General features: G+C 40.0%; 1 protein-coding gene across 1 annotated transcript in view; it reads left to right on the top strand.

Moving 5' to 3' along the window:
• ZCCHC14 (zinc finger CCHC-type containing 14) overlaps positions 1 to 24447 on the top strand; it is a 31606-nt gene extending 7159 nt beyond the window's left edge. Inside the window, exons 3-13 of the mRNA XM_089476697.1 lie at positions 11647 to 11717; positions 13356 to 13427; positions 13622 to 13731; positions 17625 to 17719; positions 17816 to 17870; positions 18793 to 19075; positions 20399 to 20490; positions 20917 to 21041; positions 21309 to 21449; positions 21533 to 22978; positions 23745 to 24447. Of these exons, the coding sequence (XP_089332823.1) occupies positions 11647 to 11717; positions 13356 to 13427; positions 13622 to 13731; positions 17625 to 17719; positions 17816 to 17870; positions 18793 to 19075; positions 20399 to 20490; positions 20917 to 21041; positions 21309 to 21449; positions 21533 to 22978; positions 23745 to 23800 (2546 nt within the window). The 3' untranslated portion in view covers positions 23801 to 24447. The remainder of the gene's footprint in view (positions 1 to 11646; positions 11718 to 13355; positions 13428 to 13621; positions 13732 to 17624; positions 17720 to 17815; positions 17871 to 18792; positions 19076 to 20398; positions 20491 to 20916; positions 21042 to 21308; positions 21450 to 21532; positions 22979 to 23744) is intronic.
• The last annotated feature ends 3213 nt before the right edge of the window (positions 24448 to 27660 follow it).

Raw genomic sequence — 27660 nt, 5'->3', positions numbered from 1 at the left:
TGCGAACCACTATTCTGTTGTTGCTGACCATTGTCGGTCTTCATTGGGCCTCACTTCTGTGGGTTTTCTACCCATTACGTTTCCTTTTTCTAAGGGAAAAGACAACCTGAACGTTGGAAATGCAGAGAATAGTGGTGGTCCTTTGTCCTTGTAATATGTTATTTTCTTCATGGGCATACAGTTCAGTATTGGTCCATCTGTATCAGGTTGGCCCTGTCTCCATGCACTGAAATGTTTGGAGTGACATTTCATTAACTTGCTCTCTCTCAGAAAGGCCTTAATACATCCATGTGCGGTTTTGCAGTAGCAATCTACAAAGGCCTCTTAATAACCTTTTAAGATGTTTTTAATATTACCCCTTTCCCCAGATGCCGCTGATCCTTTTACAGAATCTAATTTTTAAAAACTGGCATTTCATGTTTAAGAAATAGTAGGCAGTTTGTAATGGAAAATCTTACACATTGTTTTCATTGGAGGCACAGCTGTCCTTAATATGGTTTCTTGATAGTGAGGACATTAAAGTTGCTAAATCATGATTACAAGCAAAACAAGTTAATCATGCCCATTACTAAGCGATTTCAAGGACTTAGGTTCATGCTGATATTCTGCTTTTTTGTCCTCTCTGTGAGGTAAAGGTACATGGTAGGTTTATGGGGTAGGTTTCTAAAAACATTAAAATGATCATTGTGTACCTATGGGGCACATGCGCAGAGCACAAGCAGGATTTCACTCTGAAAATCATGTAGTGAATGTTTGGAATTACAAAGGATCCAGCTTGAGATCTTGCTGCTATGAACAATCAGCTCACTGTTCAGTAAACCATTTAGAATTTGTGGAAATCTCTTTTACCTTCTTGCTATGCAGGAAGCTGAAGTTAATAATATCTCTCCATGCAAAGATAAAAACAAAACCGTTCAGTTTTTAGCTTTTGAGCGAACAAGGCAAGCAACAAGTCGTATCTCGCTATCCATGCGGCGTGTCTCTTTTAGAACTTTACCAGATGTCTTGACCACAGCATATTTTCCAAAAGCGTAGTGTGGGATAAAGTACGTTGAACCAGATGTTGAAATGATCGCTACATTCAATAGGTTTTTACAACAATGTGTTATAATGAGGAATGTATAAAAATACTGTAAGTAAGTGTTGCTAGTATTCTCTTTGCTGCATAAGGCTCTTTCTTACTTGTCAACATATGTAGAAACATGGCTTCCAAGCTCAAGAAAGGATGGCAATGAAGAGATTTGCCTTCCTTAACAAGTTGGTGTAGATATTGACCATTTTACATGCATCAGTCTGGTCCAAAGCACACTGCAGAAGTAATCCAGTTTGAGACAACTTTAACTGCCCTGGTTCAATGCTAGGGAATTCTGTGAACTGTAGCTTTGTAAGACGTTTAGCCTTCTCCATCAGAGCGCTTTGGTGCCACAATAAATTACAGTTCCCACGGTTCCTTAGCACTGACCCAGGGCAGTTAAAGTGGTCTCAAACTAGATTATTTCTGCATTGTGTTTTGGACTCGAGTCTCTAAAGTTTCCCCCATGTATTATTTTCTTGCACTGAGTCCAGCATTTTGTTGCTGTGTCTGCCGACAATTTGCTAGGCATTCCTTCTCTTACTTACACCTTCTAATGTACCTGTTTGTAGGGGCATTTACTTCCTTATAAGATTTGGTTAAAAACGCTCTAAACTTTGTCAGTTAAAGATAAATGGGTGTATAATGTAAGTAATAGTCATAAGGTCATTGTACGAAAGTTCAGTTGTAAGTAATGTAAGAACAATAAAGAAAGAATTGGATAAGTACACAGTTTCTGCAACCTCTTTCAAAATAAATACTGTTCAGTTTAGCTAAATATTATCATTGGTCATTTGTACAATAGATTGTGAAGTCAGGGAGTTTGACTGAGGAGGTTCTGCATCGTTCAGCAGTTACAGTGAAAGGTCTCAGATTTAGTATACATCCAGAAATCTCATGAAAATTGTTAGATATCTAGGCCTTAGTGTGAGAAGACTACGAACGGATAAGGTACAGTCTAGAAACTGGGGGAAGGACCCATAAAAGTATGGCTAAGTTAGGACTCATACCGTATGATAGACGTTGAGTAGAGTGAGTTGAAAACACAGCAGAGTGATGAAGAAGCGTGTTCACATCTGGCCAAGCAGAAAGACTCAGACGTGAGAAAGAGACTGAGTCTCAGGGTTTGTAAGTTTTATTCAGTAAGTAGCCCAGTGTGTTTTGCCCAAGAAATATTTGTATGGCCTACTTCAGGATGTGTTAAAAGGAGGAGGAGACATGATATGCGCATGAATAACCATAAGCAAGACATAAGACTGACGAAATAGAAAAGTGCCTCACTAAATTGCATACAAAATAGCTATTAAGAAGCGATATGTTGAAGCAGATAAAACTACATATGTGTAAAAAATACTCTCTGCATACATGATTTGAAAATGATCCCACAGGGATGTGAAGAAACAGGGCATATATGAGCACATATATTGTTTTGTGTTTCTTCAGTCTTGTTTATAATTGTTACTATATGTATTATCCCTCCCTCCGCCTTCCTTTTAGCAATCCTTGAAGAAGGGTTGAGTAACTATTTCTGGACCAAAACACATTGAGCTACTTGTGTAAGAAATCCTTTTTTACAAAGTACCTCCTGAGTCTGTTTCACTGTCTATTTCCAACGTCTTTAGGAGGAAAACCCTGGATAATACTCCAGATACTTTATTCTGCTTTTAGTATTCCAAGCAGGGCAGATTTAGTATATGTAAGCAAGTTTATTGGAACTTTTCATTTTGATAGCAGGTTGTGGGTTTTAGGCTTATTGTGCAGCTCTACATTTGGCAGCATTTTATTACTGCATTTTATCCCAGCTTGCCTCTAAATGCCTAACAACTGAAAACAAGTTAAGCAATATAACTTTATTCATATCTCACCTTTCTCCCAGAATGGGACTCATTAAAACATTAAAAATCTATAACTAATAAGCATTTTAAAACAACAAGCTGTAACAGAATAGCTGACCCTGAGCTGTAGCCATTGCGCTCTTATGGCTGCATTTTTAGTGAATCTTCTGAATTATTTCAGTAGCATACTTTTAAAGTGTGTGTGTGTGTGTGTGTGTGTGAGATGAATAGTATGTCTGCTTTAATACTTTGAGTTTATGTGCATAAGGCAAAGTAAAGTTAAACATTAGCAAGCTTACATCGTGTTACAGATGTTATGGTGGTCAGTGTAACAACAGCGGCTAGATGCCAAGTCTTAGGGGTGGCATGATGGGACATCCTTTTAGCTTCTCTTGAATGGTGACCTTTTGAGAAACCACCACGATGGACTGGATGAAGAGCAGCAAAATGATTTGTTCAACTCTGGGAGTGCAAGAAATGCCAGCTGTCCCGTCTGCCCCCAAAGAATAATTCCCCCAGAGTATTTTATAATTAGAACTCGAATAAGCATCATTTTGTTTTTTCTATAAGCAAGCCAAAAAGAAAGGAGCAGTGAGAGAAAACGCAGAGTCGCTGCCCTCTCTAACTTGTGTTATGCTCCTCAAGAAAGACCATTGATTTATTGCATTACCTCACTGCATTGAGCATATCCATTTCATCAGTCTATCATGCCTATGCTATTTTTAACAATAACTTGGGGGCAGCGCTGATAAAATTACATCATTTACATACACAGCTGAAAGAAAGTGGCGTAAATCACAGAGATTGCTGAAGAGTATCCCTAGCTGACTCTCGCGGGCCATTTAAGTGTGTACAAAACAAGAAGAAACCATGTAAGGATGCTATAGTTGGATACTTTCTGATCAGCAAGCCATGCATTCACAGTAGTGACACTCTTGTGTTTTGACTTGTGTGTATTGTGAAATAAGTCTGGCCAGGGGAATAGTTTTAAGACAATGTTCATTTCTAATCTGAATATGGTATATAGTTGGTAGCGTTTTCAGGCCATCAATTGCCTACAAATAGGTATATTTGTGCCATTGAACTGGTCATTTGAAGATTTGCTTACAGTTGTGCGGTTGATCTCAATATAAGTTTCTAAGAAATCTTTTTTACTTTTTAAATCAGTATTTTCAGTTACATCACTTACATTAATTGTAAATTCAGTCTTATTTTCTTTATCATTCTATTTTTTTCAATGAAGCCTTTTCATTAAGCCTAGACTTTATATATTTGCTCAGTTTTTTTTAAAGAAAATGTAAAGGATTCCTGAAAATGTGGACTAAACACTAAAACTACTAGAAGGTATGCTTTAGAAGTATGAATGTCATAGTATTTGCTGGAATATTGTCTTGTTTGTTTGAATGCTTCTTTTATGACTTTCAGAGGTCCATGCCCTATATCCCACCCATATCGATATTCCATTAAGATACAACAGGTTCCAAAATCTAAATCAGGTTGTTAGTCTCACCTAGGACTACTTTACATTAGGGACAAAACTATACTCCTTGGGGAATATAGTTCCCATCTCCCCAGGTTAATAACGAAGTCAACAATATTAGGAGGGCTACAAATGTTGCTTTATATTTTTAAAGAAAAACAGCCTCTTTTGTATTTTGTATGCATATATATATATATATATATGGAGAGGGGGGGATGAGAGAGAAGTTATGTTTGTATATTCTGATTATGAAGTTCCAGTTGTTCACTGGCCTTCTTGCTTAGTAGCTTCCTCCTGGAACCACAGGCCTGATCGTCCAAATGGTGGGAAGCAATCTCCTCTTTCTTATCATCTTAATTTTGTAATTCACAGGCCATTTATTTCTGAGATACACTCACACTGCAGTGTTAGCCACAGGCATTACTCTGCACTGAGCATTTCCAGATTGCTGTCTCATTGCCTGGCTTGGGTGTCTTTTTACCAAACACGGCATGCCCTCTTAACAGGTGCAGATACATACTAAACCCACTGACAGATTCCCAGGTGTAACACCAAACGCAGACTGTTAACACATGGAACATCCTATAGCCATTCTGGATCCTCTCTGATCAATCATGTTGTTTCTTTCACAAGCTGCTGCAGAAACTCCGCTTTTTCACTGATTGATCTGCTCTCCAAAACTTGTCTGGTTCTTTTTTTTCTTTTTAAAGATCGTCCCATTTCTTCATCATGCAGGAGGACCAAATCCAGGATATTAGGCCTTGTCTTTATAAGCAACATGGCACCATTGTTACTGCATTATAGACTGCATTATGTTTGATTGGAGATTGTGAATTGATGGAGCCTGGTGGAAGTGGGGCAGTTCCTATGCAAAGGATATATTTTTGCAGGTGGAAATCTGAGCGTTTCAGGAAGAATTCTAGACTTGAATATTTCTCCCTGCTTTGAGAAATGCGGGGGTTCACTCTTGACAGGCCTGTTCATAACCTTATAACCCTACTATCATATCATTGACTTACATATGATGGCTATCCAGTTTTGCTTAACCTTTGCACCTTGTTTGAAGTAGTCCGTAACCTCCTTTATAGAAAATTCCCTTGCATTACATTTGGAGATTGAACACAGTATGTATACATACTGTATATACTCATGTATAAGTCTACAAATTTAGGGCAAAAAATTGACCCCCAAAACCTGAGTTGACTCATCCACAGGTCAATGTAAGTACTGTATCTTAACTCTTATTTAAAAGAAGGAACCATCCCCTTGTGAAAAGCAAGAGTATAATATGTGAAGCACCAACCCCCTCTACTTTCTCATCAATCCAGACTTAAGAGGAAGCACAAAGAGTTATGTCTGCTGGAAGTTTGTAAGTTCTTTGACACTGTATTGCTTTGCTTCATCTTTTAGATCCTTTGCTATATGACCCTAAGTTTTACCCTCAACTTATCCATAGGTCATAGCAAAATCCATAATTTTGCCCCCCAAACTTGCCCTCGACTTATACATGAAGTTGACTTATAGTCGATAGTATATATATTGCAGCTTGTTGGCTCTACAACACAGTTCCCAAGCCTCAGAAACATCCAGCTATCATCTTGGCATTGTCGACGTAAACATGTTGGTGCTTCCCCTTCCCCAATAATGAAGGTGCCTTTGGCTCTGTATTCTAAATATAGAGTTCCTATATTTGGAAAGTCTATATTTAACTAGCAGGTTGTGAACTGATCACTGAGCCCATGATGACCACATTTTTTCAGGGCCTTGTGCGCATGGTTCTTCTGCCAATGTGGATGCTTACATGGTTTGTTTTAATGTATATCAGAATTATTATTATTGGACGTGGGACATCTGCTTACATCTGCAGAATAAATTGTCGTACTAGAAAATGTTCGACTCCATTCACTTCCATGTTTCCACACACATTCTGGTGTGTTCTACATATAGGGTAAGCATGTGAAAGAATAGCGTTTGCCAAAGGCCCATATTTTTCTCCCTCGCTTTGAAAATTAGAATAGGCTAAAGCTTGTTGTTTAATGTTGTAGAATCAGTTACTTTATTTAAATGTAATTTAAATTGTTCTTTTCAGCAAGACAGGCCTCCAGTTTTACTGATAGTATCTGGCGGTATTCGTTATTCAGGGAAGTCAGGAAGAAACGGTGACTTTTAGCTTCCAGCATCAGAACAGAGTATGTTGAATTCAGCTGGTTTGTGCAAGAATAATATTCATCTGGTTTTTAGTTTCCTGTCCAGAGATGAGTCATTCCCCCTTTTAAAGAGCAGTTATTTTTTTTCTCATAACCCTTATATATTAGAACTTCTGGAATACTTATTAAGATGGGGTTTGTGGTTAAATAAGATGCTGACTTCACTACTCCTTGGGTCACTGAAATCATACTTTGTTTTTATTTTAACCTTATTTTTAAAGAATAGGAGGATATAAGACCATTTTTTAAACTTCTGGAGCCTGTTTTTGGAGGCACATGAAAGAGTTGTTCACCAGGCTGCGGAATCAGACAGCAATATTGAGAATAGTAACACTATGAATTGGAAACAGGGGACGCAGCTAATAAATAATGTGTTCTCTATTTGCTGCCTTTAGAGTAAGTGTTCTAGAAAAGTGGAAAAGTCCTTAATGTCTACAAGTAATTGTTAAATGGCAGTTGCCCTGAGCTTGCTTTCATTAGGTCCTGTAGATATTCCGTTGCTGGTGGGCATTGCCACGCCATTTAAAACTTGATGCTTGTTTGTTAAGAGTATAAATCATAGGGTTTTCAGTGGTGTCGGTGGTAATGGAGTCAGGTTTTCAGAAATCGAGTGTACTCATTTTTAAAGATTGTAGGCTTTTGAACAATGGCCTTATTCTGCTTCGTCCATTAGCCATATGAACGTTTGATACAGCCATAACTTTGGTTATAGGAGAAACATAATAGTTTGATATGATATGCATAACGTATTTGTGATCGTGCATATCCTCATACAAGAAAGAAGATACGTTGCAGACCTGTCTCAGATCTGTAGGCTTCCTGGTGTTAGAACAGTCTGAAATAATGGGGAAACAAAAGCCAACAGAGCTTAGGGTTTTATAAGGACATTTGCTGCAATAGACCAAGGGCCAAGCCTTATCTTAAACTGTTTGCATGAGTGTAAAAGCTCATCCTGTAATCTATACAGAGTTTGGTTTTTGAAAAAACCTTTTAAATAAAGGTACCTCTGCTTGCTCAAGAACAGTTGGCTGGAATGTCATCTGTTCTTTTGCGAGGAGCGAGGATGGTGTCAAACGTGGCTCTGATCCTTTAAGTAGTATTAAAAGTAAACCTCTGCTTTTTCACTTTATGGCAGTACTCCTGTTTCTGGCCAGTTCTGCATTTTCTCGCCTTGCTTAAATGTATATCCCCGCTGCAGTTCCTGTGCTTGCTTATCTGGGACGCCAAGGGGCTTACTTCTCAGCAGAAACATAGGACCGCAGTGCTCCCCTTCCCCCTTTTGCTAATGCAGTGAATAACAGGTGGAATCACTTCTAACCGCTCACAAGGCTGTTTGTGCCATAAGTTAATATGTGTCAGAAGAATTGTGTATCTACTGCACGCTGAGCATTAAGTAACGTTTTAAGTCTAAAGGTTTCTGTGTCGTTTTACTATTAAATTATTTAAAACTGAGTAGGTCATGAGACAGAAAGCTCAGCTGAGGCATTAGAAAGGGTGGGTGGGTGAGTTCAGATGGGTGTTCCCATAAGGGAGCATTTGTTGGTGGCTAGGAATATAGTACTGCATTAGTCTGGTAACGGCACTTGCTAGATACGGTACCAGCTGGGATGGTGTCTTTCTGAATTAGAAAAGTCAGGGGTAGGCAATGGGGTAGCTTCCTGGAGTTTTGAAATACATTCTTCTACATTCGCTGGGGTTAGAGGTGAAGGTCCCCCGTGAACATGGAAAAACCACAAATAAAACAACAACAACACTATTCTTTTTACCAGAGGGAACACCTCCCTAGGAATCTCCAGGGCCTCCAGTGTAACTCTATGGCCAACATCTGCCAGAGATCGATCATAGAATCACAAATGCCTACAGAAGTGTTTTCTCTAGGAACCTGTAGACCTTCCATCACAACTCTATGGTCAGCTTCCAGCAGAGTTGCGCTGGAGGGCCTAGAGATTCCTAGAGAGAACATATTAATCAAAGCTGCAAAAGTGAGAGCCACAAATGCGGAGGGCCAACTGTATAACTCTCACAACGCTTAGCCATGCTGGCTGGCTGGGTTAAACATTGTCGTCTGAAGCTTTGGAGAGCAGCAATATGTTAAAGCAGCTTGTGTTAAGGCATCAGTTACATGCAACTTATGCTTCTACTGTAGTTAATAGCAGAATGGATTCTAGGGTCATTTTTACTGGGAAGTACAGTGTGCTTAAGCTGTTAGTCCATCCTCCACTGGATGGAAGGACAGACTTTGTAAACCGATGGCTGGGCATACACCTAGAACTGTGCATCAGTCCAATTTTGCTTAGTCTCTGATTTAGGGCCCTTTCACACTACGCAGTTGTAGTACTATGATTCCCCATCATGTGCCACGGCTGTTTCCTGTGGAATCCTGGGATCCCACTGCTGAAAATTCTAAATATCCCTCCTCAGACCATCAACCCCAGAATGCCATGGGATTTTGCCATGGCAGTTGAAAGTAGAATCATAGAGTACTGAACACTAACACTAAAACATTCAGAAGCAGTAAGTGAATTTTCATTTTGTTACATCCAGTGCTTGCCACCTTTAGTGGAAGCCATATGCATTGTTTATGGACAGAAACAACAACAACAACAACAGCAAAGAAATCTTAACATTGGGGGTTAAATTGGCCTTCATCATGCAGAAAGGAAATTGTTTTCTGCCACATCTCCCAAACCACATCTTGGGAGAAGATGAAATACTTTAAAACAGGTAATATTCTTTGTATGTATTTGGCTGGTTTGTAAACACTCCTGGGTTTGGTGTTTACATTTTAGTCTGCAAGTTAAGAATTTGTGTGTTTAGAAAGGTACAGTTAACCAAAGTATCCTATTGTTTTAGTATTGAGTAGTCTGCATATGATTTAACATAGCAGTAATGCTAAGTTAGCATTAGCACTATATGATTAGAAACTTAGCATTAATTTTGGTTTGTGTTTTCTGCCCAAATTCATTTTTCAAGAAAAATGGTGGTTTAGTTGTGTCCCAGCTGGTAAGACGCTTATTTGTGATATGAGTCAGTTACATCAGAGCTTGGGTAGTTCTTTGAATGCTGCAGTGTTCCTGTGAAAAGGAACAATCCATTGTGAGTGATGTTTCCTTTTTGGAAAGTCTGCTTGGAACTCAGGTCTATTTTCAGTGCCAGGACTATCTAGTCACTTGCAAAGACAGCCTAAAATCCTGCCATCCTTTCTTTGAGGTGCTCACAATTAGGAATCTTAAGAGTCATGTTGGATCAGCTCAAAGGCTTAGTCCAGCGTTTTATTCCATTTGCGGCCAAATAGATGTCTATAGAAAGTGCACAAGCAAGACACGGGGCTACAAACGTACCTCACTGCATTTCAGGTTGCCTCTGATACTGGAAGTAATATATATCCCTTGTGAGTAGTAGTCATTGATAGCCTTATTATCATTAATTTGTCTCATCTCCATTGAAAGCCACCTGTTAGTAGTCACTATTGCATTTTTAATAGTGGATGCCAAACTGTGCCTTATGCGATGGAGTAATTTTGTCTGTCTTGAATTTGCCATCCTTTAGCTTCGATAAATGACCCTATTGGGCTCTAGCATTATGAGAGGAGGAGAAAATTTTATCCCGTCCAGTTGCTCCATATCATCCATAGTGCCATAGGCCTGTACCTGTCCCCCTTTTATTTTTACCTTTTCTTAAGCTAATATGCACCTAACATTGTGGCCTTTTCTCATACTGTAGTTATTCCATCCTTTTGACAATTTTTGGTTGTCTTTTCTACATCTTTGTCTGCAATATCCAGGTTAAGTCCCCCTTATTTGAAATGCTTGGGACCAGAAGTGGCTTTGAAATGGTGGGAATCCAAGCATCGTGCTTGGGATGAATACGTGCTTCCCATGGTCACATCTTAGTCCTTATTCTTAGTCCTTAGGGACACCATAAATCGAAACAACTTGAAGGAACTATGCGCTCTTTGGAATCTTTTTTTGGCAGAGGAAGGGGGAGAAGGACTATTTATTTAATGTCAGCTTCATTTAATATCAGCTTTACTCCATCTGGCAATTGGTGTTTTAAACATATTGTTGCCATTAGTTACTTAGAGGCCTCCCGACCTCAGCTTTTGAAGAGTAATTTGGAGGAAGTATACAATACCTTTTAGGAGTTTGGTGCTGGCCCTCTTTAATGAAAGATTAATTCTAGTTCCTGATTGGGGTTATATGCCCCAAACGTTTGGCAGGTTGAGCAAGTAACCCTACTGTCTCTTCTTCTCTGATCGTGCGCCCATTGACCTTGTATGAATACAGAAGGATCTTCCAAGCCCAAGGCTTTCGTATCTGGCCAGTCTTCCTTTCAGTAAACATTGCAGGATATGAGTTCTGAAAAAGACCTCAGCCTGTTTTAAAATTCAAAAACGTAAAAACAAAGCTAGATGATCACCTTTTGAATTGAAACCGGGAGCAGATGTTTGAGTGTTTTTTTGCACATAACAGCAGTGGAAAAGGGTGTCTGCCAGTCTGACTAATGAGTACAGTAAAGAATAGGCCCTTTTGAAGTCTTGCCTGCTCTGATTTGCCATCTTGGTGTTTGAAGGCTCTGAAGACTACAAACGGAGCTCTGCATTGGCACAGCTCTTTTCCAAACTGCTATTAAAACAACATTAAAAAACAGAGGAACATTACAAATAAAGCATATCACATCAAGCCACTGCAGAAGCAGTTTGAGCCCCACGTTGCTTTTTTCCTTTCATGCACATCTCTTTTTCTGATCAGTGGACTTCTTTAATGATGGCGAGAACCAAGTTTCCCTGCAAAAAGGGCAATACATCTCAAAAGGGAAGGAACTAAGAGCCATGAAAGAATATCACTGGTGCAAACATACAGAGACACTGGTGCAAGTTTTAGTTGGGTAGTAAGCATGATGGAAAAGATCACTTGGATTACTCCCACTTCTGTCTGCACTTCTAATAAAATTATTTCCCTGCAAAATCAAGAGGAAAGAAGGGTAATAATGCAATGGATGCTGTGTCTGTTTGAAACGTGTAACATATCTTATTTTGTTTTCTCTTGATAGTGAGTGTTGAAAAAGTGGAACTAAAGGGATTATCGCACAAAAAGGATAGGAACATTGACTATTCCTTTGAGGTAAGTTCCTAGGATTTGCAATGAAGAGAGAGCATTTTCAGTTTTAAAGAGGCGTAAAAGGAACCAAACCCAAGGGTATTAAGTATTCTGTAGCTTCAAGTATATTTTTGAGAGAAGTCTCTTTTCTCTGTAACCTAACAATATATTTTGTTGCCTTAAATCAGGGATGGGGATCATGTGGCTCAGAAGAGCATAGTTTGTGCCTCCCTTTGCATTGTGTGTGTGTTTGTATAATCAACAAAGTCTAAGGCGGAGCTAGAAACTGTCTGTTTCTTCATTTTGGTAAAACAAGTGCTGGGAAGAGGAAATTCCTCAATTATGTAATGTATTTTGAATCTCACCAGTGCTTTTGGCAGCATCCTCAGGGCTGGAAAAAATGTGTGTGTTTGGTTGTCATTGATACCAGTGTCATGTGGAAAGATCGCTCTTCCCTTCCCCTGCGCTTTTTAAAGAGTCAGTTTTCCCATGGTTCCCAAATATGTCTATACCTAAGACTTAAGAAATGGTTTGCAAGATCTCCTGCATTTTGGTAGTCACAGGTTAAACACTGGATAATATATAAGACAGAAACGAGAATACAGTAACAGTAACTCTACAGTTATTAGAATTCATCTCTGTCATTCTCTGGTTTTGATGTGAAATCTGTTTTTTGTGCTATATTACACGAAGCAGCCTTCCCCAACCTAGTGCTGTCCAGGTGTGTTGAACTACAGTTCGTATTCCCAGTCAACATAACTCTGGGATGATGGAGGTTGATGTTGAACACATCTGAAGGGAATGAGGTTGAGGAAAGCTAGCGCAAAGTAATGCACCATGACTGGAGAATGGCACTTGAAAATGCACTCAGGTTGTAATGTTCTGTGCAGTTCAGTTGTAAGACCAATTACCCAGACAGAAACACAAAAACCAATGCAATAAATACAGCTCACACTGACAAATATGTACAGTGGACCCTTGTTATACGCTGGGGTTTGGTTCCAAGGTCCCCCGTGTATAACAAAATCCGTGTATGCTCAAGTCCCATTAAATATAATGACATAGCAAAATGGTGTCCCTTATAAAAAATGGAAAATCAAGGTAAATTTATACTTTTTTGGAACATTTTCAAACCGTGTATGCTTGAATCTGTGTATAAAAAATCCGTGTATAAGAAGGGCCGACTGTATAAACAAAACAAAGAAAATGATAAAATAACATATCCCTGACTGTTGGCCAAGTTGGCTGGTGCTTCTGGGAGCTGAAGTCAAAAACACCTGGAGGACCAAAGGTTTGAGAACCACGGTTGTAGTATATGTACTCTGCCCTTGGAAAAAGGTTGGGAACAGCATTCTTTTCACATGAGAAGCGGAGAGAGAAGTATTGCAGTAATGATGTCCAAGGCTTCTCATTCATTCATTGATTCACTCACTCACTCACTCACTCTTGAAATGAATGAAACAAGACCAAAGTTGGAAATAGTACTTTTAAAGTTAATGTGTTAGCATTACTTTTAAAAAACAGAGTTGCTGTCATTACATATTACTTGCCTCAAAAAGGTGTAACTTTGTTCATTTGTTGTGTGTTAATAATGGGCTATTACTTAAATTCCAGGTATATTTTGTTGCAGGGAACTAAATCCATTATTCTTCATTCTTTCAGGTATTATGGTCTGATTCTTCAGTGACATTGGTAACAAAGTCTTCTGCTGAAGTCACTGAATTCATTTCAAAGGTAAAAAAGATACCATTGGTATAAACCATTTCAAAGCATGTTGGTTTATGTTTTTAAAAGGACACAGTTCATACTATATGCATATGAAAATCTTAAATAAATGGTGTGAATTTAGTAGGATTTTTCCTTTTGTCCTTTTCAGTTTGGGATGTGTTGTATCAGTTTTGGAAAACAAAATTTTCTTCTTTTTGTAGTTAAGCCAACTGTACCCAGAAGAAAATTTGGAGAAATTCATTCCTTGCCTAGCTGGTCCAGATTCATTTTACCTAGACAGAAACCATATGGACCTGGAATCGGACCCTAGGTATGCTTCAGACTTTTTGTCTTTTCACCTTGACGCGGAAGTGTGAACCCACAGCAGATGGAAGCTTATTTTGGTCAGAGAAAGAATCCTGTTCTTGCAGTTGTCTGCGTATAGATCTGTCAGATTTTATTGGAATGCAAGTTATAAATTTAAGTTGAGTGTTAGTTTGATTCTTCCATGACTTGATCACATGGTGTAGTGGTTTGAGTGTTGGGACTATGCCTCTGGGACCAGGGTTAAACTCCCAGCTTGGCCATGAAACCCGCTGGGTGATCTTGGGCAAGTCACACTCTCTCAGCCTCCTCAGGGGAAAGCAGTGGCAAACCTCCTCTGATCAAATCTTGCCAAAAAAATCCCATGATAGTTTCACCTTGCAAATGACTTGAAGGCACACATCAAGTGTTACTACTAGTAAATATTGTGTATAGTTGTGCTCTACGCCTTGGAATAGTATATGTGCTTACCAACCATAGCAATTACTGTGCATTTATGTTACATTCATTGAGTAATTAAGTGGTTCTGCTCAGTAGGCATTACTTTTGGCCCCTTGTATCAAATGGGCTGTTTTGGCTCCTAGGTATTGCACTGTGCCAGCTATACATGGAAGCTTATTTTGATAGCTCCATCTGTGTACATGCTGCTTTACAAAGGACAAGTTTGGCAGGCCCCTTATTTTGACAGCTCAAGGGCTTTACAGTGTTTAAAAGAAGATTGCAAAGAATGGAAGCTGGGTTAAATTGGAGGAAAATATACCATTATTCCAGTTTGCAGTTAGTTACTTTGGCTGCGTTTTAATAGGTTATTGGGATATGGATTTGTTCCAAAGCCTTCCCAAATAACATGAGTTTTGAAGAGGAATTTGAAAAAAGGTAGGTGATCATACTATCACACTCTAGGAAGCAGTTTTAGACATAAGGGTTGAATTGTTACAGGGAGCAGGAGACCTAGGGATGGCTGCAAGTAGTAGAGCTGGATAGAGGAAAGTCACAGGAAGAGGTTTCTTGTAATGGAAGAGTGGAATATGAGGCTGGTTCAGGGCAGCAAGGCTATAGAGGATTTTGGAAGGTAAGGAAAATAAGTCGGGAGGTTTGAAAAAGAAGCAGTGCAACAACAAGAGTGAGTAAGTAATCGAGGCAACAAAGTGGTGGAGTGGGTTTTCTAGCAAGTAAAGTTGAATGTGAAAATATGGAATGGACCTCTAACTTCAAAAGCTGCAGTTTGTGAAGCTACAAGAAATGAAGAAATGGGTTACACCTAGAGAAATGATAAGCAAAATCATGTAGATAAAATAGCTCTTTCAGTGGCAGTAGTCTCTGTTCTTAGTGCCTGTCAGGTTTCTATTATTATTATTATTAGTAGTAGTAGTAGTAGTATCCCGCTCTTTTCTCAGAACTAGGACTCAGAGCAGCTTCACAACCTTTAAAAACAATACAATTAAAACATAGAAAAGTGATATGTTAAAACAGAATTAAATTGTTAGAATATTAAAATAGATTTCTAGAACCATAACACTGAATCATGCTTAGAGCATAGAATCATAGAGTTGGAAGGGACCACAAGGGCCATCCAGTCCAACCCCATTTTGCCATTGCAGGAAATCCAAATCAAAGCATCCCCATTGACAGATGGCCATCCAGGCTCTGCTTAAAGACCTCCAAGGAAGGAGACTCCACTACACTCCAAGGGAGGAATGTGTTCCACTGTCGAACAGCCCTTACTGTCAGGAGGTTCCTCCTAATGTTGAGCTGGAATCTCTTTTCTTGGAGCTTGCATCCGTTGTTCCGGGTCCTAGTCTCTGGAGCAGCAGAAAACAAGCTTTCTCCCTCCTCAGTATGACACCCCTTCAAGTATTTAAACAAGGCTATCATATCACTTCTTAACCTTATCTTCTACAGGCTAAATATCCCCAGCTTCCTAAATCTTTCCTCATAAGGCATGGTTTCAAGACCACCATTTTAGTTGCCCTCCTTTGGACACATGGCTCCAGTTTCTCCGCATCCCTTTTTGAATTGTGGTGCCCAGAACTGGACACAGTATTCCAGGTGGGGCCTGACCAGAGCAGAATAGAGTGACACTATTACTTCCCTTGATCTAGACACTATACTTCTATTGATGCAGCCTAAAATCACATTGGCCATGTTAGCTGCTGCATCGCACTGTTGACTCATGTTCAACTTGTGGTCTACTTGGACTCCTAGATCCCTTTCACACATAGTTTCATTCAGCCAGGTGTCCGCCATCCTATATCTGTGCATTTCATTTTTCTGCCCTAAGTGCAGTACCTTACATTTCTCTGTGTTGAAGTTCATTTTGTTAGCTTTGTCCCAGTTTTCTAATCTGTTGAGGTCATTCTGAAGCAGTTCTGTTGTGGGGGAATGGACCACGATTTGTATGCCACTGGTAAGCATGTGTGAATCCATCCATCTGGATCCATCCTGGAGTATATAGTGTGTAGTGTTCAATGGTATGTTAAGAATGAACTTTACCCTCTAGGGAAGGCTTGTGTTCACTTTTTTGCTGGAATTGATAGAAAGAAAATATATACTTCTGGCAAATGAACCAAACAATGGATTAACATTATGGTGATTTCTTCCAGGCTTTAAAGGATATGTTTTATTGACAGGAGTAATGTAATAGTAGAAATTGCTGGTATTATTAATGTGTCTTACAGACAGCTATAAGAGGCTTCAGAACTGAAGTAGTTCATCTTTGCTGGTTTAACTGGTATATTGAGTAATTACTGCTTCATGACAGAGCTGATGTCCGGGTTCTTTCTTTTAAAAGCACAAAACTGGATTCATTACAAGTTTGACATTCCAAAACTGTGGTGCATGTACTGTTCCATCTTGATGAATTTCCCATGCCACTCATCATTGTAAAATAAAACCATCATTGTGGGATCTTTGCAGTAGTAATTGGGCTGATAGATCCAGCAAAGCAATACTAATTGACTTGTCAGATGTCATGATTTGATCAGGAGGTTGTTGTGGTTTGCATTTTGCCACCATTTAAAAGTTTATATTTTGGATAGTACCTACACATTTTGGCTCCTAGCAAGCCATAAAAACTGTGTTTTAAAAGGAAAACTGAAGCACCAGAAGGCTTTCCCCTTCAAACCGCAGTGTAGGCAACCTGAACTGCCACTCCTAAAACCTGGTGGGTTGCTTTCCAACAAGAATTGGGGGAAATGATAGTAGTTCATGTCAGGTTTTATATTATACTTGGTATCATTTATTTCAAGGCAGATCTCTAGAAGGGGTCTGCAACCTACTACCCCCATAAGCCCCATCAGAGTAGCATGTGATTATGGAAAGTATAACATCCCTGGATTGTCCACCTCTGCTCTAGAAGGTGAAAGCATTTTATAGCCTGTCTACCATCATAGAGTTTTGTCTACTTGAAGTCACAGTGGATAAAATTCTGTTCTGATTTACCTGGACATTTCTAAATGTGGCATTTTTGTGAAAGGTTTAATTGGAAGAGTAAAAGTATATATAGATTTTAAAAACCCAATTAGCAGCTGACCTGCATCCATTCAACATCAGGTTTGATTGATGTGAGTTGACTCACTGCACTGTTACATCTGATGGTATAACTCATTCCACATTACAAGAATTAATAGCAGGCCATTTCTCTGTTGTGTTGTTCTTCCTAGCAAGTTTTGTTCTCCTTAAAGAGTACAGGTTCGTGCTTTATACATATTACAAAAGAAGGCTAATGCAGTTCTGGCCTCCTCACTTTTTCTACCAGCCTTTTACCTAATGTGTGAAGAAGTCCTTTGTATCTTGTGTGCCGAAATTCCCATTTTGTCCCTCTGGATAAAATGAGGCAGCTGTGATGTTTGCAATCCAAATGCAAAAGAAATATTACTTAATGCAAATCATTTTTTTCAGGTATTTGGCATCATTACCTCCCCACATCTTGAAAAATGACCATGTCAAGAAGTTTTTCAGCACTTCATCTCATGCCCAACAGTTTCAGAGTTCAAGTGAGTCTTAAGAATTCTTTCAAACCCCAACAAATATATGAATAAAACTTAAACTACTTAGTGCTTGTCCAAACCATTTGATCTCCTTGTTTTTAGATCCTGGCAACACTTCCCTGTATAAAGTAGGTACTACACTGGGTGCTTCTGGAAGGTAAGATACATTTAGAGTGTGTGTGTGTGTGTGTGTGTGCAAGATAACAGTGAAGTTTTGTTCAGATTCCTGTGTAACATTGGGGGGGGGTATGTGTCACTATCACTTTGAAGTCTGATTCAAAAAATGTCATTCTGTTTTCATGCCAATTGAGTATTCGTTATCATTCTCGCTATTGCTAATGTGTCACACTACAGTTTTGAGCAAAGTCAGATGGCAAACTCAAAAGATAGCTCTAGTGTAGTAAGATTAGGAAATTCACATGTAAGGTCTAAATTGCAAATCTGAACAGTTTTACAGTTTTCATGTAGCATTTTCCACACACATTGTTCTGTGGGATAAATTTCCAAAGTGCCCTTGGCAAAATGAAAAACTATTAAAACCAATGCCTACATTTCTGAAGTTATTTATGTTTCAAAACAAGCGCATATGCGAAACCCACTGGGTGACCTTAGACAAGTCACATGCTCTCAGCCTCAGGGGAAGACAATGGCAAACCTCCTTTCAACAAATCTCGCCAAGAAAACCCTGTGATAGAGTCAGCTTAAGTCAGAAACAACTTGAATGCATACAACAACAACAACAAGGTGGATAGTTAATGTAGGCACATAATCCTGTGAATCCTCTGTTGGTTGTGGTTGCTAGCTTGTTATGGATTCTTTGACCAATGAGTCCTTAACTTAAACAGCTGGTGGCCTTATGCTTCCTAGTCCTTAAGCTGTCACAGCTCTGTTCTCATAAAAAAGATGTAAAACAGCCTCATAGATCTGGGGGTGCTATTTGTGTTGCTTGCATGATGATTGACTGTCCCCACCTTTCTCCTGGCATGCCAGTCAAGGCAGCTTATTTTCTTGTTGAATGAACAGAATCCCTGTTTGGTTTGGTGAATGGTGAATACATCTCTTTCTGTGACTGTTTGCAGACCAATTTGTGGCGTAGCTGGTATCCAGTCTTCACAGAACAGTCTCCAACATCATGTGCAGCACCCACCTGTGACGCCAGTTGCACTTTCCCACTGCACTCATTCAGGAGGGACTGGGTCGTCCTTAGCTTGCCGGTCCCAGTTGGAGAACTCTTCGCCCGTTCTAATGACGTCCAGCCCTCAGACTCCCCAGGCCCAGGAACAAAATGGGATTTTAGACTGGCTACGGAAACTGCGCTTGCACAAGTACTATCCAGTTTTCAAACAGCTTACCATGGAGAAGGTAGTGTTCTAGGCTTCCTTGGATAATAGTGTTTCCTTTTCACTGCTTTTATCTGGTGCTTAATAGAGAGAATGCAAATACTGGGAAAGTCTTAAGGCTGTGATTAGAATTGGGTCTTCTCTTTGTTTGGATTAATTTGTTTGGAGAATTAAATGTCCTGTATTTTTCTACATAATACTTGCTCCAAATCCTTCCATTAACACTTTAGTCATTTGTAAAAGTTGGTATGTTTATATTCAGAGTTTCACAGATTTCACAGCCTTCTGTTTTTGCAGGCATGTAAACATTTGTTCTTACATAGTAAAGTCATGTAATTTTGAAAAGAGATGCCATGCTTACATAAATTTTGTTCAGGCAAACACTCCTCAAACAGAAGTTGTTTGCTACACTTCTCAGATGTGTTGAAAGCTTATCGCATTCTGGTTTTTCAAAATCCGAAGTGCCCTCTGGCGGCTGTCTTGTTTCCTGAAACTAAATCTTTAAATGTTTTACTTTTAAGATGTCATGTTCATAATCTATTCAGTGCTTGGTAAATTTAAGGCACTAGGTAAATTGTAAAGGATATATAAATTTCATTTAGTAACAGGTTGCAATTTAGCATGCCAGTATTTTTTCTGCTATATTGGGATATTATCATTATTAATAATAATAAGCCTGCAAAGAAAGTCTGGTTTAGATGCTTCCAGTGTGATAAGTGTTTTTGTGAGCACTTGATACATAATTATTGAATAATTCCACAAAAATACTGGGAGATTGAGTTGAGCACAAATGCTGGGTATCTTGTGTAAATGGAATGGTCAAGTAATACAGCGTGAACCCTATATCTATGGGGGATACATTTCTGGACTTACTGTAGAAATGTAACACCGCACATAATAGTGAACCCTATTGAAATAGTGAACCCTGTGGCAGAAGATGAGCGTAGAGTCCCTAAGAACTAGAGATTCCTAGAGAGAACACCTCTCTGGGCATTTCTAGGTCCTCCAGCATGACAATATGGTCAACTTCTGTTGGAAGCATATCATAGACATACACAGGAAGAATTAGAAAATGCCTAGAGAGAACAAACTTTCTCTTCTGGTGAAATGCAATACATCATGGCAAGGAATAATAACATATAGGTCACCCCTTCCTTAAAAATGCTGATTTTTACCAGGAGTCTAGATTTGCATAGTTGTGTCTTAAAAACAAAAATATGTAAATTAACCATTTCCCAAAGTTTCATGATGAAAGGTGTTCCATGTTTAAGAGCATATTATTTTTATGTTTGTGTGTGTTGCATATCATGACATTTTCTTTTGGTTTTTTTTTTCCCTCTTCAAGTTCTTGAGCCTTACTGAAGAAGACCTAAATAAATTTGAATCCCTGACCATGGGAGCCAAAAAGAAACTCAAAACCCAGCTGGAGTTGGAAAAGTAAGTGTTTGGGAAAACAAAATCCACATCAGGCTAAAGTGATGAAATTTGAATGTCATACAACTATCTCTATTCACTTACTATGTAGGAGTCCTTCAATATACTTGGTTACCATCGCAAGCATCTTTAATGTTTGGTCTTGTTTGCAACTGTATATGTCATATATCTTCTAAAGTAATAAAGTAAAATCTAATAAGAAAAACTGGGTATCTGTTTGTACTTCTGGAAATCTTGGCGGAGAGAATTAGCTATTAAACATCCACCATGAGCTCTTTGGCAGAAAGAACTGATAGACTGGACACCATCCATGTACTGTATGTAAAAGGATGTGTCTAGAAAGAGCAATCTTTGTTAGTGATTTCAGTAAATGTAGATTTAAAGGTAATATTCTTTCAAACAACTGAATGCACGATTTTTTCTCTGCAGGGAAAAGTCTGAGAAACGGACAATGAATCCAGCAACATCTTCTTCTGTGAGCACAGGAGTAGCCAGAGTACCTCCTACTACTCACATTGGCCCCATCCAAAGTATTCGTAGTAACCATACGGCAGGTAAATGAGGTATAAGGGTGCTAGTTGAGCATGTTTCTTGCACAGGAGTTTTGAGCTTCTTTTTAACTAATTTACAATACAGAAACATGGTAACTTAGGGTGAGGGGAGTCCAAGTTCTGGCTAATCCTAAACCGCAGTATTATTTTATTATGAATTTTGGGTTGAATGTTCTGAAGGTTGTTTATATCACTTACAAAACTTTAACAGTAAATTCACATTTCTTGACTGGTATGACATGTGTCCTTCTATTCCTTCCCCCCTGCAAGAGTTACGTGTAGATGTGGATCAGCCAGCCCCTACAACCGCTCGTGAAGGAAGCTCTTCAGAATACTCCAGCTCCTCGTCCAGCCCCATGGGAATCCAGAACCGGGAGGAGAGCTCCGACAGCGCTGAAGAAAATGAGAGACGTAAGGAGGAGCTGCATCATTGTGTTGCTGTATTTGCCTCCTTTTAGGTGACTGGCCATATCTTATGTCTGTCTGTCTTGTAGGTTTGGAGATCCATTTGGAGCCTTCAGAGAAAGAGAAGCCGGTCATGATACTGAATCACTTCAACTCCAGCTCTGCCAGGCCTACCGCTCAGGTTTTGCCAGTACAGAATGATGCAGGGTCTAGTCCGTCCGCTCATCATACCATGCCAGTCCAGATGATGGCTGCAGGTTCTCCACATATCACCCCAATTAGAATTCTGAACTCTATGCACAAATCAGAGCGAGGAAATACAGATATGAAGCTCCTCTCTTCATCTATGCACTCGCTTTTGTCTTTAGAAGACAGGACAAAGTTCTCACCTGGGCCACCTCGAAGCAGCATCAAGATGGAGAAGAATTTTGGAAACACTCTTGTGGATGGCATTCCAGCAGTGTCCCCTCATCAGTCCCTGCAAGTGCTCTCTGGAGTTCCTGAAAATGGCTCCTCTGCGCCTCCCATGAGCTTCGGCCCCCGAACCAAAATGGTACATGCTTCCACCTTAGACAGAGTGGCAAAAGCAGCCCAGCAGCCAGGAATAATCGGGGAAACTAGCACCTCGGCTGCAGTGACATCCACCACAGTCTTCCACATGGCACGGCCTCCCATTAAACTCCTAGTATCTTCTTCAGTTCCCACTGATTCAACCATGGTGGGGCAGTCTTCCTGCTCCAGTAATATGCAATTCAGTGTGTCCCCAGCAATAATAAGCCCCCGGACTGCTCTCTATACAGCCAACACCAAAGTGGCCTTTTCTGCCATGAGCAGCATGCCAGTAGCCCCGATGCCTAGCAGCAGCTTCTGTGCAAACAGCAACACTGCCTCTTCCAGCAGTCACCCATCCACATCATTTGCAAACATGACAAACCTACCCAGCTGCCCTGCGCCCAGTTCGAGCCCCACCCTTTCACCAGCTGCTGAGAACAATTTCTACAATAATGGCGGCGGCAGCGGGTCGGCGGGCAGTGTCCCCGTACCAAACCAGAACCACCATCACCACCACCATCACCAGCAGCAGCCTCCCGGGTGCATGGTGTGCAGCTCCTGCGGCTGTAGTGGGAACTGTGGCTCCAGTGGCATGACTGTCAGTTACGCAAACTACTTCCAGCACCCCTTTTCAGGACCTTCCATGTTTACTTTCCCATTTCTGCCCTTCAATCCTTTATGCAGCAACGGTTACATCAACACGCAACAGTACAACAGCAGTTCAGCTTTCCCAATGGTCCATTCTCCTTACAACAGTGGCATGACGCCGGACTCTGTCATGAGTGGGCAGTCCACCTTTGCAGTGCCGCCAATGCAAAACTTTATGACCGGTACTGCAGGGGTGTACCAAGCACAGGGAATGATGAGTAGCAACAGTGGTACGGGCCATAAAAAAAATGGCAATATCTCCTGCTACAACTGTGGAGCCAGCGGACACCGAGCGCAAGACTGCAAGCAGCCACCGATGGATTTCAATCGACAAGGTTAGGAATATTACTTGCTTGAAAAAATCTATGCATTCTTATTTCACAGGACTGGGATGGGGTCAGTTTAAATGGATGGTGTGCCTGAGAAAGGACAAAGTAATTCTCTTGTAGACATTGCCAACATGTTGCCATCCCTTGTCACTTGAGTAGTAGGGCCTTGCAAGCAACTTAATGTGATAGTTACTCTCAGGCCAAGGGGCCCGAGGTTTGCTGCTGCTTAGCTAGAGATGGTTTTGAGGCTGTGCACACTGAAGTGCTAATATAACCAGCTGTAGGTTGGGTCCAGGGTAGCTACAGAATCACTTCCTCCCATATAATCTCCACAAACACACTCAGGCCCTCTGGCAGACATTTGCTCCAGTTGGCCAGGATTTGGTTGGCAAGTGTTAGCCAGAGGACTTTTTCTTCTGCAGCCCCTAAATTGTGGAATGACCTGCTGGAAGAAATTTGACAGCTGAATACACTGTCTGAATTTAAAACAGCACTGAAGACCAGTCTCTTCTAGCAGGTTTATCCAGATTATTTTTACATTGTGAGTTTACATGCTGAATTTTAAAGGTCAGTTGTTTTTAAATGTGTATGTCTGGGTTGTCTATTTTTACTGATGTTGTCCATTGCTATTTTTTTTATTTGAGAGGTGGGTTAATAATGATGATTCCTGGTTTCATTCAGATTATTTTACCTCTAGTGTCCTGTCTCTATGTAAAGTAGAATGTATCAATGTCTTACAACGATGGACTCAAATTCTTTCTTCTTCCTACAGGTACATTTCGGTTAAAATATGCTCCACCAGCTGAAAGTTTAGATTCCACAGACTGACATTAACTCCAAACTTGCTATTTTGTGATGGCAAAGCCATGGAATAATTAGGAAACTTCAAATTGGAACCTGGGAAGTCCACTTGTTGAGCTTCTTAATGTTATTTTTTTAATCCAAAGGTGCTCTACTTCAACACTAAGAAGGAACTGAAGCTAAAGGGGGTCTGTCAGACCCGTTTTTACTGATTTGCCAAAATTATAACGCGGATTTTAATGTTGGACCTTTCGGATGGTAGGTGGAACTGGCCAACTATCCTTTCTGTTGTATACAAACAGCTGCACTTTTGCTGAAGAATGTTGCCATACTTTGACCTTCTGTGCTGGAAACTCGAACTCCTGGGCAGCTACGTTGTGATGTGGAGGGAGAGCTAGAGGTTGACGGTACAGTAGCCATTTGCCTGCTGGACTCTGACATTTTGAGGCTAGGTAAACACATCTACGTTTTCTCAAAACAAATCAGGCACTACACTCTGGGATTTTAAAGGATTGCACTACGGAAGAATGTATAATTCTCTCTTGACTATCTGCACTTACATAGCAGACTGAGACCAGTGCGAAAGATGTTCCAGCAGTCGGAAATAGGCACCAGCAAGGCTATGTGAACTCCTAATAAAGAAATCTTAACCCTCTCTCTCTCTTCTAAAAGGACAGAGGTGGAAGTTTGCATTCATTCTGGAAACAGTTATGCTTGTCATCATTTATTTCTAAACAGAACTAAGTTACCAGCTATGGATTAAACTTAGTTTCCAAGTGTCTAGTGCCAGGGACTGAGCTTATGAACAGGTCTTATAGGGAAAGAACAATCTTCTGCAATTTCAGGAGCTGTTACCTTCTTCTTGGTTTCTGTTACAGCAAACAGTACTCTGACTTTTTAACGAATTTTGAAACTCAAAACTGTGGCATTAGTTTGACAGCTTGCTCCATTTTCCCTAGCAAAATTCTTCTCAGAAGGGCCTTTGCTACAGATTTAGAAATGACAATGGACATTTTACCACTGCCCTGAAAAGTTTATTGGTGGCTTCCTTTATTTGAAATACATTTTGGAGTATTAGCATTGATAACTAGATAGCATACTTCTCCGCTAACTTTACAGTTAGAATGAAGCCAACAAAAGTCATATGGCAGAGCTGAAAATGGTGGCTTCTAGCTTGCCAAAGGAGGGTCTTGTTTTCAATTCTACATGCTGCATTGGTTGTAGCAAGTAGAATTAGAGCTAGATTTTTTAGTTTGGACTGCCTCACATTAGGCTTAATGGGTACACACAAAACATGTTACATAGATCTGGTAAGGTTTTCTTTGGGGGAAGTGGATGTGTCTTGCCACTGCATCTGTACATGAAGTTGTAAACTCATTTGCAGCATTGTTGTGCAGACCTTAATTCTGAAAATAATGGTAGGACCGCCAGAAGAAAAACACTATCCCTATCCTTACCTGTTGCCCTTTAAAAGCAAAATTGGCATTCCCTTGCTTGGAGGCATCCAGCGGGGTCAGCGTAAAACTGATCTCTAAGAAAACCTTTCCAGGAACTCACGTAATTTCTTTTTTTAAAATGAAAACCAAGTCCAAAGCTGTAAAAACATCTGGTTTCTAGCAGCCTAACCTCCAACTTTACATATTTCTATGCAATGAAGTATTAGGTGTCCATATCTTGATCTTGACTTCACCAAAACAGTATTAGATATGGTATGAACCAGGTTAAGTTATTTTAATTCCCAGTGAAAGCATTGGGGGAGTAACGTCTGAAGTTTCAATGATTTTAAGTAAGTTCAGCTCTTTGTGAAGTCGAAGGCTTTCGTGACTGGAATCCATAGTTTTTTGTGGGGTTTGGGGGATATGTGGCCATGTTCTGGAAGAGTTTATTCCCTACGTTTCGCCAGCATCTGTGGCTGGCATCCTCACTCCCATGCCAGCATTCTCTGAAGATGCCAGCCACAGATGCTGGCGAAACATCAGGAATAAACCCTTCCAGAATATGGCCACAGAGCCCACCCACCCCCCCAAAAAAACCCTATCAGCTCTCTTGGTTTGAATCTAACCCAGTTGTTTGCAATGGCAGAAGTTCTGAGGTTATCACTCCATACAGTTACATATAGGAAACTTGTAAAGCTATATACCACAACACTAAGGAGAACCATTTATGTTGCCTTAACTGAACAGAAGCTGCCTGCCATTCTGTATTGCATCTTTCAATTAATGTTTACTGTTCATGCTCTCTGGAATATGTGCTACAAGCCAAATGCTTTAAAGAATAGGAGTAATTGAGTGTTGCACAGATGTTCCAGAATCAGCATAACATTTGCATTATGTACCTTGAAAAACCTCCCCCCCCATTTGTACTTTGTTGGATTTTTCATTTTGTTCCGGTTAAAACAGTTGTCAGCCAGCCATTCTGCTTCCAAGTCGAACAACTGCAGACAGATTGAAACTCCCAGAGAAAAGCTTTGTGGAGCTGACTGCCTTGTTCAGTCCTTTGCTCCAGTGCTTTTCCTTGAACTGGCTGACAGTGTTTCACAGAGGAAGAGGAGCTTCAGGTACAAAAGGAAACAAACAGTTCTCTAAAAGTTTCCTTTTGGCTGTAACTTAACACTAAAAGAGCTGAAAGGATGTGACTCAGCTTACGAAAGATTTACTCACGAAGCAGAACTGCCAACAGCACTAGGCTGGAAGAATTTGTTTAGTAACTCCAGCAAGCAAAACTGTGTTGGAGAAGTACTATGCGCATATCACAGTTATGTTACTTATGGGAACCTCAGTGAGCAGTTCACAATTGCATAGCAGCATCTGGACTCCAAAAACCTTGCATTTTCATGCTATCTTGGAATAATGACTTGGAGGTACCCACTCCAAAATGCAGTTCTGTCAGTGGAAAGCCCTAGACTCTGCAGCTGACTTAAATCCTTAAACTGGTAGAGGATTTTTGTTGTAGTTGTTGAAGAAATATGTGCAACCCAATTTAAGCTGCTGTGCTGGATATGGCCAAAGGCAGAAATTAAAATACAGCCATTAATTCAAAAAGCTACCACCGATCCAAACTATCCTTGGGACTATTTCTGCATAAATACGTTCTTAGGAGGAGGCTATGTCTCAAAAGTGCAGGTTAACATGTTGTTTTTTTCCAGATACAACTTTCCACGAGGGATGAAGGAAACTACTCTGCCCGTTTTGAGCCATCTCTTTTACATCTAGTATTACAAAATGTGCATGTAACTTTATATAAATATTAAAAGTTTTGTAAATATTTAATATCCACCTAATTTCATTTTTGAATTGTACATGTCAAGTATTCTGGTATTGGAATTTTTATGTTTTATTATACTTTGTTAAAGGTAAAATTGTACATTTTTAGAATGTTTTTATCTGAGTAAATTTAATGTACTGAAGAAAAACAAAACCTAGAGGCCATGGTAGTGTCTTTTCAGACAACCACAACTGAATAGGTTTTATTCTCTCCATTTGCAACTAACAAACCTGCAGTCTGGAGGGGGAGGAACTACATATCCCCAGTAGCTCAGTTTCGGGAAAGTATGAAGGGTTAAAATAGCTGCTATACTATAAACTCCTGTTGGTCCAATCCAGCATGGTCAATGAAGAAGGATGACGCAGGCAGCCATGCTGCAGCCTGGAAAATTATATTCTGGCAACAGCTATCTTTAGTAACATGGTGCCATACCTATTTCTTAGGCCCCATTCACACTACGACAATAATTTGGGATGAATCCAGTTTCAATCCTTGCTGTTCTCACACATCCTGAATGCACTTGCAATAAATCCACTTAACCCAGGATATTAAATACTAGGTTTTCTCTCCCGAGTTTTCCTGAAAGATCTGCATTGTCAGCAGTGTGAACTCTTCCGAATCGA

The sequence above is a fragment of the Sceloporus occidentalis genome, unplaced genomic scaffold, assembly GCF_023333645.1.
Source record: "Sceloporus occidentalis isolate IW3139 unplaced genomic scaffold, rSceOcc1.0.p SCAF_10, whole genome shotgun sequence".
Taxonomy (NCBI): domain Eukaryota; kingdom Metazoa; phylum Chordata; class Lepidosauria; order Squamata; family Phrynosomatidae; genus Sceloporus; species Sceloporus occidentalis.
This window is presented reverse-complemented; position numbering and strand designations above follow the sequence as displayed.